At 47.1% G+C, this 11,407-nt stretch overlaps 1 protein-coding gene across 1 annotated transcript; it reads left to right on the forward strand.

The window, feature by feature from the left end:
- Nucleotides 1-2,721: 2,721 nt before the first annotated feature.
- On the forward strand, nucleotides 2,722-6,032 carry LOC136480416 (3-ketoacyl-CoA synthase 20-like). Its single transcript, XM_066477965.1, has 2 exons — nucleotides 2,722-2,967; nucleotides 5,712-6,032. Exons 1-2 carry the CDS (start codon nucleotides 2,722-2,724, stop codon nucleotides 6,030-6,032), a joined length of 567 nt encoding a protein of 188 aa, XP_066334062.1.
- The last annotated feature ends 5,375 nt before the right edge of the window (nucleotides 6,033-11,407 follow it).

The following is an 11,407-nucleotide window of genomic DNA, read 5'->3' on the forward strand; positions in this document are numbered from 1 at the left end:
GCTTTGTGATCCTATGCATAGGTATAATGATAACTTCAACTATACTAAGCATATACTCAAAGCAAACTTTGAACATGATGACTAAGAACATAATATAGATGAAGATCAAAGTCATTGATAGATAAATGTAATTGATGCAAGGGCTATAACAAGCCTCCGATGACTAGATCCGAAATCCGAGCAGAAGCCCGACTCTACTTGATCTAACTTAGCTAAGCTATGCTATAACTCTAGTTCTCCGGGAGCTCTTCTCTTTGGAGGTTGGTGCCTTTCTAGAAGGGGTCTGGGCGTCCTTTTATAGGGGGCACCTGGCACCATATATGAGCCCATGAATCCATGGCATGGCTTCATCTCGACTCTCCATCCTGAACCGACTTGAATACATGGTGGAGATTTATCCTTAGAAGCGGTGGAAGATCCCTGAGACCGACCCCACCTATGGCTCCTCGTTCATGGATCTTCATCATTATTTCTTGGACGGTGGACTCGGTTTCATTGCGGATAAACTTGATTAATTGAGATAGCATGGCCCACTTGGTCCGTTTTCTAGATAAACCCTCCTGTATTCACAAAATCACCAAAACTTGTGGAAATACTTAGTTTAAACCACTACACCTATGTTGGAGATTGATTTTAAGAATAAATATAAGTCATATTGACGGTATATAGTTCAGCATCAAATTTCAGTCAAGTCATAGCTAGTTATAATCAAATTTCAGTTAAGTCATAGCTAGTTATCATGAAATTTCAGTCAAGTCATATCAAGTTACCATCAAATTTTAGTTAAGTCATAGTTAGTTATCATCAAATTTTAGTCAAGTCATATCAAGTTACCAACAAATTTTAGTAAAGTAATAGGTAGTTATCATCAAATTTCAGTCAAATCATAGGTAGTTATCATCAAAATTTAGTGAAGTCATAGCTAGTTATCATCAAATTTTAGGCAAGTCATTTCAAGTTACCTTCAAATTTCAGTTAAGTCATAGCTAGTTATCATCAAATTTCAGTTAAGTCATAGTTAGTTACCATCAAATTTCAGTCAAGTCACATTAAGTTACTATCAAATTTCAGTCAAGTCATAGCTAGTTATCATCAAATTTTAGTTGAATCTAACAATTGAATCTCACACTAACCATAACAGTTGAATCTGATCTGCCCTAACCCTAATAGTTGAAATAAGCTATACCTTCTTCTCGCATTTGGGTTTTGTCGCCGTTGCCGGCCTTTTCACTCCGGCGGTCAATGGAGTCATCTTCTTGAGTGACGGTAGTGGCTCCTTCATCTCCTCGTCTTTGCCCCGCGTGCCCGGCGGCAGGGGTCGCCAATGCTGCTCCTTTGCCCCGCCCAGCGGTATGGGTCATGAACGCCGCTCCTCTGCCCCCGCCCAGCAGCAAAGGTCACCAGCGCCACAGATCTGTTGCCCCGCCCGTCGGAATGGGTCCTCGATGTCGCGCCATTGCCCCGCCCAGCGGCGGCGGATGACTCCCCCGCGCCATTGCCCCACCTGTCTATGGCAGACGACTCCCCTAGGGCCCCCACGCCATTTAAGGCAAGGTGCATCACGGAAGGCATCACCTCCTCATCTGAGTCGATGAATTACTGAGGTTTCCATACTAGTTTCCCATTTTGTGTGTATATAGTTCATTGTGGTGAACAGCTCCGGGAGCAGTTGGTTTACCAAACGGTAAAAAGGAAACAGCTTCTTCCATGGAGCCATGGAAAATCCGCTGAGAGAAGGCATTGGCGACGAACGTTCGGGCCTGTTTTGCAGGGCTCCTCTCCGGCTCCAGCTCTGGCTCCTCCAGAGGAGCCTTGCCAAACGTTTTTCTGGAGGAGCCATTTTTCACTAAAAAGCAGAGGAGCCAGAGCTGTTTTGGAGAAACCACAAATTATGGCTCTTCCAAAATGGCTCTGGCTCCTCCGGAGGAGCCTCTCAGGAGGAGCCATGCCAAACACCCTCGTAGCCGAAAAAACAAGCTTCTCGCAGCTCCCTCATCCTTGCTTGTTGGCCAGCCCCAAAATACCTCCATGCATGGGCGAGGCATGCCAGCTCCGGGTCACTGGAGTGAACAGAGGTCGGACAGAGTAGCGAGGCTAGGGCTTCAGGTCACCGAAGGCTAGAGGGCGGTGCTATGCAGGTACTGACTCGCCAGGGCACTGTAGGGGCGCACAGCCACCGGCTTTGCCGGAGGCTAGAGCGCGGGGGTGCCCAGCGCTGCCTCACCGGAGCCAAAGCGCGCGAGGGGGAGTGGACGTAGAGCGGGCATGGGCACGGTCTCGTCGGGGCGCTGAACACGGGGAGCGGCACGCAGCGGCCGGCGGCGTACGGAGGCAAAACGAATAGATTAGATAAGGACAGAGAAGATACATAATACAGAAAAGTTGAACGGACGGTCGAACGTAGGAGAGAAGAATAGAAAAAAAAAGGAGGCTAAAAAAAGAAAAAATGGTATTATTGACATTTCATCCTTTTAGACGGTCAGAAGTTGTTTTACCAATCAGTTTAAAAATTGCTCCAACTCCCAAAGTGAATCTACTCCACAGGTGAAGCAATAACTGGAGTTGTTTTGGCCGGAGCTGGAGCCCTAACGATAGACGCGGTTTGTGCCACCCAGCCCTCTGAAAGAACCTTCTTAAATTCTGCTCTGCCTTGCCACACCACACCAACTTTCAAACTCAGTCACTCAATCGGTCGACCCCCCACTAATTTGAGCAGCCAAAATGAGCAGCAAGTCAGAAACCACTGCGTCCAACGAGCGTAGCAGCACAATCCAGAGCGCCGGCCACCGGACATGCAGCATCAAGCTGTGCTACCAGCACCTGGCGGTCTCCTACGCACTCTACCTCTTCCTGGCGCCCATCCTTGCTGCCGCTGACAACTTCATCGCGTCCGCACGCTCCGCGCTCAAAGCTAAGCTGCCCTTCACCATCGCTGTCCTAGCTGTCGTCGCTGCCGTCCTCGCCTCAGTTTATGTCACACCCGATTTTAAGGATAAAATGAGATCAGTCATACACATAAGCCAACAAATTATGAATAGTATCATCACAAGTGTTTATTACCTCACGAATAATAAGACATAGTCTTCACATAAATGTAGCGGAAGTATAAAGAAAAATCTCTCGCGGAAGCTCCATATCACATGGACGTCAACTGTTTGACCATAAGTCTAGTAATCCTCAGGAAAATCATCATGACCATAACCATCTGTTAGCCATCCGGGATTTTTATCCAAACAATGAAAATAAACAAGCATAAGTACGTGTCGTACTCATCAAGTGTAACATGGGGTTCATGAGGCTCAAAAGGCTTGACACAGGTTTAACAACATTCAGCTTTTAATTGTCACAATTTTAGCATAAGAGTAGCAACAAGTTGTTTTAATCTCATAGTAAACACATGATCAACGTAAACAAGAATAATGAATAGCATAAACGGATAATTCTTAGTGATCATCTATTCTGTAAGGGTTCCAAGGCCGCTCGTGACCGTGAACACGGCTGATATACCAGTTTTACACTCTGCAAATGTTGTACACTTTCATTGTGAGTCGTGATACCTATATGCCCGGGTTAATTACTCCCAAAACACTTCCAAGGTGAGCAGGCAGGGTTCACTGTGAAGCCTTTCAAAGGTTCGTCTAACAAGTTAGGACCATTAGATTCACTCGGCAAATAGATATAGGACACCCCTGTCAAATGGCATAATTCCATCACGGCTATACACATAAGAGTAGAGGCTGTCATATACCCGATTCGTCAAGCCATTCTTACGCCAATAAAGGTAACCACTAACAAGCTAGAAAAAGGTCCTCATACTGAGCTAAAGCCAGAGCCATGTAGCCCTCACAGCTGTACTGTAAATCCCGGATGATCACTTACAGATAAGTCCTTAGGAAGAGGAATCTGAAGCATTTAGAAAGTAGCTAAACACTCCAGGCCCCTGTTTCTAAGTTGCTAAAAAGTCATGTGTTTAATGTTTATTGCATATACCATTAGTCAAGTTAGAAGATCATGGTTTAGTTGAGCACTAGCAAAGCTACCCAATGCATATCCCATAGGTGACAAGATATAAGTCCAGATCTAGGAAATCCCTATCAAGGTGACACATTCAATCATGAATTAAATGTATTATGGTGAATAGGAAACAAGGATGATCCCATGCTATACTTGCCTTGAACAAAATGTTCCTACTGATCCTGCTCATCCAAGTAGTACTCTTGGTCACCCACAAATTGCTCACCGTCTATACTCAATAAACACAGCAACATACAAGCATCCAGAAGCAATGATGCAAAGCAAACAAGGACTATATATTAGAACAGTACACCAACAGCTTGAAATCAAGAGGAAAAGTTTGTAAAACGAATCTACATCTAGCTACGAACACACAGACGCGAAGATCACGAAAATCAGAGCTAAAACGAAGAAGTTATGAATTAAACAATATTTCCTTTTGTAAAATAATAGATTAAATCTAACCTCAAAGTTGAAAAGTTAAAGACATCCTTAACAGTAATATGAACATGTAGATTACTCAATTACGAACCTAACGTAACTTGAACGGACCAAATCGGAGTTAAAACAAAGATTTTATGGCTAAAACAAGATTAGTGGCAAAACTGTAAATAGATGGAACTTGATTTTAGAATTTAAATTAATAAAATCGGATTTTAAACCAAACCAGGGACGACGGGCATGATAACGAAGAAATACAGGGGTTCTTTAGCAAAATGCAGGGACGGCGGGTTAACACATAGAAAACTTTAGGGACTCTTTTGCAAAATAGCCGGGCGAAGGGGTATGGCGAGATAACGGCCGTCGGATCAAGATTGGACGGAGCAGATTCGATCGGGAGGGAAAACAGGGGCGCGCGGCGGTGCTCCATGAATAATGGCGAGACCTCGTCGGAGTTTGTCAATCCGACGACTCCGGCCATCATTGGCCACGAAAAAGTCACGGGAAGGGAGAGAACGGAGAGGCGAACTCACCAAGTAGCTTTCGCGGTCAGAGACGGTACGGAAAGCAGCGCTCGGCGACGGCAACGGCGGTGATGGCGGCGGCACTAGGGCTTGGCGTGGCTCGGCGAGGCGGCTGTGGCTCCGAAGCTTGGGATGGGAGCGGCACGATGCGGACAGCTGGTATTTAAGGCCCGGGGAACCTTGGGCTACACGGCAAGGCAGCGAGGCGTAGGCGGAGCGGATTCCGGGCGGCGGTGGTTGTAACCGAGGAGGAGACGAGCCGGGGTAGAAAAACAGTACCGCTGACGCGTGGGGCCGGCTCGTCAGCGAGAAGCGAGAGAGCGTGGGCCGCGCGGCTTGCGCTGGGCTGGGCCGCGGGGAAAAGAAGTGAGGCGGGCCGCATCAAAGCGGGGAAAAGCGGAAGTGTGAGCGGGCCTGCGGGTGGGTGAGGCCGAGCGGCTGGGCCAACAGGCCGAAAGGGGAGAGAGAGAGCTTTTCTCTTTTTTTTCCTAATTTTTCCAAACCAGTTTTCAAATACAAATTCAACTGAATTTGATATTTGATTTTAAATCACACAATACAAAAAAATACCATGCAGCAGGTATGAATGTACATACATGTACATGTATGTAGACCTATATTTGATTTTAATTTTAACAAAGTTATTATTTTTTTAAGTCTAAATGCTCACAAAATGCATAATTAAATCATTTTCTCCTATTTACAGTGTACCTGCTAGACTTGGCGTGCTAGAATCCCGGGGTGGAGCACGCGGTGACCCGGGAGACGTTCATGCGGCTTCTGGCCGGGTACGGAACGTTCTCCGACGACAGTCTGGCTTTCCAGCGGAAGATCCTGGAGCGCTCGGGACTGGGGCAGGGAACCAACTTGCCCAAGGCCATGATCAGCTCGCCGCCCAACTCGTGCATGGCGGAGGCCCGCAGCGAGGCGGAGGCTGTCATGTTCGGCGCCGTCGACCAGGGGCTGGCCAAGACTGGCGTCCGCCCCGGGGACATTGGGATCGTCGTCTTAACAGCGGCCTCTGCAGCCCCACACCGTCGCTCTCTGCCATGATCGTCAACCACTACAAGCTCCGCGGGAACGTCTCCAGCTCTAGCTGAGGCCCGTGGTTTAATTTATTATCACTGAAACTGAAAGACGATGGGTTCCTGATTGCAGTGCACTGCAGGTGCACCGGACCACCTAAGCTCGTGAGAGTGCGACGACTCTGGTTGCATTAGTGGGTCAATTACGAGATTGGCTATGCGTACTCCGGTCGAGTTATGTATAATATGCAATAAATAAATCTCTATGATTAGTTGGAGAGTGCATTTGATTATTACCAATATAATTGTATACAATTTGTGTTAGATCATCTCCAAGAGCCTTTCCAAATTTCACTATCTAAGAGCATCTCCAAGAGACTAGAGAAATTGTTTTGTGAATGTAAATATGGCTATTATTAAGTAAAAACCATCTCCAACAGATTCTGTGGATGGCTCTCTAAATTTACTAGCTAGCTATCGGTGAAATTCTGGTCTGCATACATGGACAGCCCAAGACTCTCGCCATCGGTCCTTTCCCGAGCCAAGCGAGTGCTTTCCGCGCGCTGCTGCCGCGATTCCCCGTCAAGCTGTGCGGCCAGCTAGATGTCACACTGGCCGCCCCCTGCGTGCCTTGATGGGCGGCTGGGGCAGCCACCAGCAGGCTGCCGCGATTCACTGTCAAGCCGTGCCGCCGGCTGCATGTCGCGCAATGGCCGCCCCCCTGCGTCACTACGGGAAACACGTGATTTGCCGAGTGCAAAAATCTTTGCCAAGTGCCAAATTTCGGGCACTCGGCAAAATATGACACTCGGTAAAGAGGCCTTTGCCGAGTGCCTGGCACTCGGCAAAGACCTGCACTTGGCAAAGGCTGTCTTGTCGGCAAAGATTGGTAGGGGCTTAACGGCATCCAGCGGCGTCCTTTTTGCCGAGTGCCCCCCGTGTGGCACTCGGCAAAGAATTTATTTTGCCGAGTGCCAAAACTTGGCACTCGGCAAAATATTTTTTTTTTGTTTTTTGCCACCAATTTTTTTGAAGCTTTAGTACACTACCACAAACAACATGTTTAAATTTTGGACATTTTCATTGTCTTTTGGCATATTTCTATAGTTTATTTTGTTTTGTTGAATTTTTCCATAAAATGTAAGTTTGAACTGCAGGTGCATCGAATAATGGATTACATTCGTTCAAAAAATGTTATCCTTGTTTCTGAGTGTAAATTTAGGCTAAATCCAAGAACTGTCTCGAAATTTCGATCAACGTGCTCACGGGACAACGCCACCAACTTGCGTGGGAGTGGTTTTTTAATTGTATAAAATGCGAACGAATTCCAAAAATCATGAAACTTGTCGAGTTGTCGCCGTATCGTATGCGTATGCCGTGAAAAAAAATTGAAAAAGTTTCGAGCACATTCTCACGTACGATGCTCACGTACAATTGAGAGATGTCTAAAGATTCTTCGGAAAAAGTGTAGAAATAAAGCCAAAATTGAGGCTTCTGTGGCAGAGGCATTCATTCTGGAGGAGGTGTCAAACTTCACAACAGCATACTATAAGGATGGCCTTCCCAGCGTGCACAATCGTCCCCCTTGTTACAACGCGGACGAGAGTTCATCGAACCTCAGCCTTTTCAAAGGGCAACTCGGAAAGGCAAGCGCATGGGGCACCAAGACCTTGCGGCATGATGAGTGGCGCACTATCATGATGTATGTGTTGTTGAACCTTGACGAAGTGAAGCCTTATGTGCAGTAAGTTCTCAATGAGCTTGTTACATACGCCCTTGTCCCTATCCTCCATCTATCGAACCCCCTTATCTCTTGTTTTTTCAGGGAATTTCTGAATAAATACTGGAGAGGGAATAGGGCTCCTTCCCCTCAAGAAGAAGATAGTCTTATCAAAGATGGTGTGCCCGATTTCATATCCTGGTTCGATACGAAGGTACCGTCCAATTTACCTCGTTCAATCTTTGACATCCCACTTTGCTCCTACGATCGAGTAATGTAACGATCTATCCGGCCTCACCTTGCAGGCCCGCAAGGATGCGGAAATGGATGCTGAGTTGAAAGGGCTCGCCAAAGGCTTCGCCTACAAGGTCAAGTCATTCACCGTTTATGATTTGAATGGCTATCGCTTTCACACAAGAAACTACGAGCGGAGTCGGCCCAATCGAAAAACCACGAATACCGGAGTTCGTACGCCCGGCACCGATGAGTGTGACTACTATGGCATAGTAGAAGAAATATACGAGCTCAATTTTGAGTGTCGCAAAGCTCCAAATCAAGTCGTATTCAAATGCCATTGGTTCGATCCTAATGTCACGAGAACAGCCCCTGAGATTGGACAAGTCGAAATTCGACAGGATTCTGTCTATCAAGGAGAGGATGTCTATATTATGGCTCAACAGGCCACGCAAGTTTATTATCTCCCATGGGCGTGCCAAAAAGACCCCAATCTTATCGGTTGGTACCTTGTGCAGTTGGTATCGCTGCACGGTAAACTGCCTGTCCCAAACGATGAGGATTACAACTTTGACCCAAACACATGGGAGTTCTATCAACCAGAGGGGCTAGAAGGGAGGTTTGACATAGACATGTTTTCGCTTATGGGCATGGAAGTAGACAATGACATTGATCAAGCCGATGGAGATGAGGACGACGGAGATGAGGACGACGGAGAAGAGGTGCAAAATGCTAAGGACTTACAAATGCTTGAGCGATTACAGTTAGGCGATGACAATGATGACAACGATGGAGATGAGCCCGATTTACTCGACAAGGGCAAGGCGACGGCCCCAGAAGTCACCTACAACCCGGCGGACGGGCCCGAGGCGTACACCAACGCGAGCGTCCATAGCAAGCTTAGCGAGTACACCTCGGCGGCCCGCGAGCGCCATGGGGAGGACTTCGATCCGGCCACCCAGCCCCTGGACACAGACCTCCTGATGAGGATGGGAGGACGGAAGCAGCACGGCCGGTACTAGATGGCGGACAGCACAGTCGACTCCGCCTCTGTTCCCAACCTCGCCTAGATTCGAGCAAGGAGCACGAGCTCCTCCCTCCCCATACGCTCTCGGCAGCAGAGCTCATAGCAGCAGATGGCGGAACTCCATATTAGTACTGTTTTATTCGTCGTTCATTGCTTTTACACATCTACCTTGCCTTTGCATTGTTTAAACATTGCGGGTGGAATGTTGCAGGCCGACTTGCGGAGGTTGGAGGCCCAGCAGGCGGCCCAGGCGGAGGCCCATTGGCTGGAGATGGAGGCTGTATAAGCCCAGAGGGCGGCCGAGGCACAGAGGCTGCAGGACATGTTCAGCTTCATGGCGAGCCTTCAGGCCTTGTCAGGTGTGGTCGTGCCCCAGTCGCTGCTCGCTCCAGTTGTGGCTCCTCCTCCTCCTGTAGGGACTCCGGTGAGTATATATGGTTGTTTATTCCTTTAGCTTGTGCGGTCCTCCTATAGATACTCATGAATTCGCTTCTCCTTTGTGCAGCAACAGTCGGCGGGTTCAAACCGGACTCCTCAAGGTGGCCCTTCTCCACAGGCCGGGTGGACAACTGGCCCTCCTCAAGGTGGCAGTTCACACTCCGGGTGGGGAGGCTGGCAGTAGGTACCGTTTATTTGTTTCTTTTCATGTTGCATGGACTTGTGTTAGACTTAGCCTTATGTTGGACTACTACTAGAGACATATATATATTGTGATGGATATTGTCATGGATGATGCGAATGTATGTGATGGATTATGGACAATGGATTTGTATGTGATGTATTATGGATGGTGGATGTGTATGTGATGGGTTATGGATGTGTATGTGATGAAATATGGATGTGTATGTGATATATCCTGTGCTGTGTGTTGATATATATGTGATTTCTTTGTTTGTGCTGATGGAAAGCAAAAACAAAAAAATAGCATTTTTCCCCTCTTTGCCGAGTGCCACACTCGGCAAAGAGGGCTTTGCCGAGTGCCGTGACCATGGCACTCGGCAAAGCTGGGAAGCAGAGGCCCAACTTCCCAGCTTTGCCAAGTGCCAGAGCCATGGCACTCGGCAAAGATTTTTTTTAAAAAAGAAAAAATTTCTTTGCCGAGTGCAAGAGTATGGCACTCAGCAAAGAATTTTCAAAAAAAAAGGAAAAAATTCTTTGCCGAGTGCCGCTGAGGTGGCACTCGGCAAAGAGGCCGTCAGAGTTGACGTCGGACTTTTTTTTGTCGAGTGCTGAGGTGACATTCGGCAATGGCTTTACCGAGTGCCCGATATGTGGCACTCGGCAAAGAAACCTTTGCCGACGGGTTCTTTGCCGACTGCTCTTTGCCGAGTGCGGCACTCGGCAAAGCCTTTGCCGAGTGTATTTAGGGCTTTGCCGAGTGCCGCAGGCACTCGGCAAAGCGCCTGAATCCAGTAGTGCGTGCGCGCCTTGATGGCTAGGCGACGGCCTGTCCCCTGCGTGCCTTGATGGCTGGGCTTGGACAAGCCTCTACCGTGCGTGGCCTGCTGGACGCGCACGATGATGCCTAGGCTGCTGCTGAACCTGAGTTCCACACGTCGGCGAGGTCTACGCGATGATCCGAAAAGGCAGCGTACTGCCAGGTCTACGTGATCAGGATGCATCCGAAGACAAAAGATCTGGTGAGGTGGCAGGTTTAAATATGGAGTCTCAATTTTTAGATAGTCCGTTGGAGTAGTCAATCTTTTTTAGGTGAGAATCATTTTAGAGAATAGCTAAATCACTAAATTTAGATATTTCTTTTGGCTAATCTCTTGGAGATGCTTTAAATCATCATTTGGAGAGTCACTTGCATAAAAATCGTTTTTTATATCTTTTCACTCTTCAATAGTTTTTCTACATCTCATGCACACTCTAGAGAGTCATTCTCGTCTTCTATTTTTGGCTAGCGAAAAATTTGGAATAGAAGATGGTTGTATTTGGATAACCATTTAGATAAGTTGTTGGAGTGTAGTTTTTCACCAAATTCTCTATTCGTAGCATTTAGGAAGGGTATAGAGTCTCTTGGAGATGCTCTTATAATCTCTTCTCTATCTGTATCTCTATTAATTTTGTATACTAGTGGACGTGCAGACACGTGTCTATTAGAAAGATTTATGCACAATCAAGCAAACATCATGCAAACTATCATGCAAGCAGTGCAACAAACACGTGTCTATTTAAAAATATATATATTTATCTATAAGAGAGAAATAACAACTTTTAAGAGTAGACTTTTTATTACCTCTTTTACAGTGGTTGGCGGTGCCTCTGGGTGCTTACGCGAAATATTGTCTTTATTTAATTTTAATTGTTAAAGGGTAGTGTAGTAATTGCATAGGGGCACGTGCACATCGAGGCCGAGCGGGAGCACCGTGAGATCAATGCCCAGCGGCACGCCGAGGCTGAGCGGTTCGCTTGGGGA

This window comes from Miscanthus floridulus, chromosome 9 (genome assembly GCF_019320115.1).
Source record: "Miscanthus floridulus cultivar M001 chromosome 9, ASM1932011v1, whole genome shotgun sequence".
Taxonomy (NCBI): domain Eukaryota; kingdom Viridiplantae; phylum Streptophyta; class Magnoliopsida; order Poales; family Poaceae; genus Miscanthus; species Miscanthus floridulus.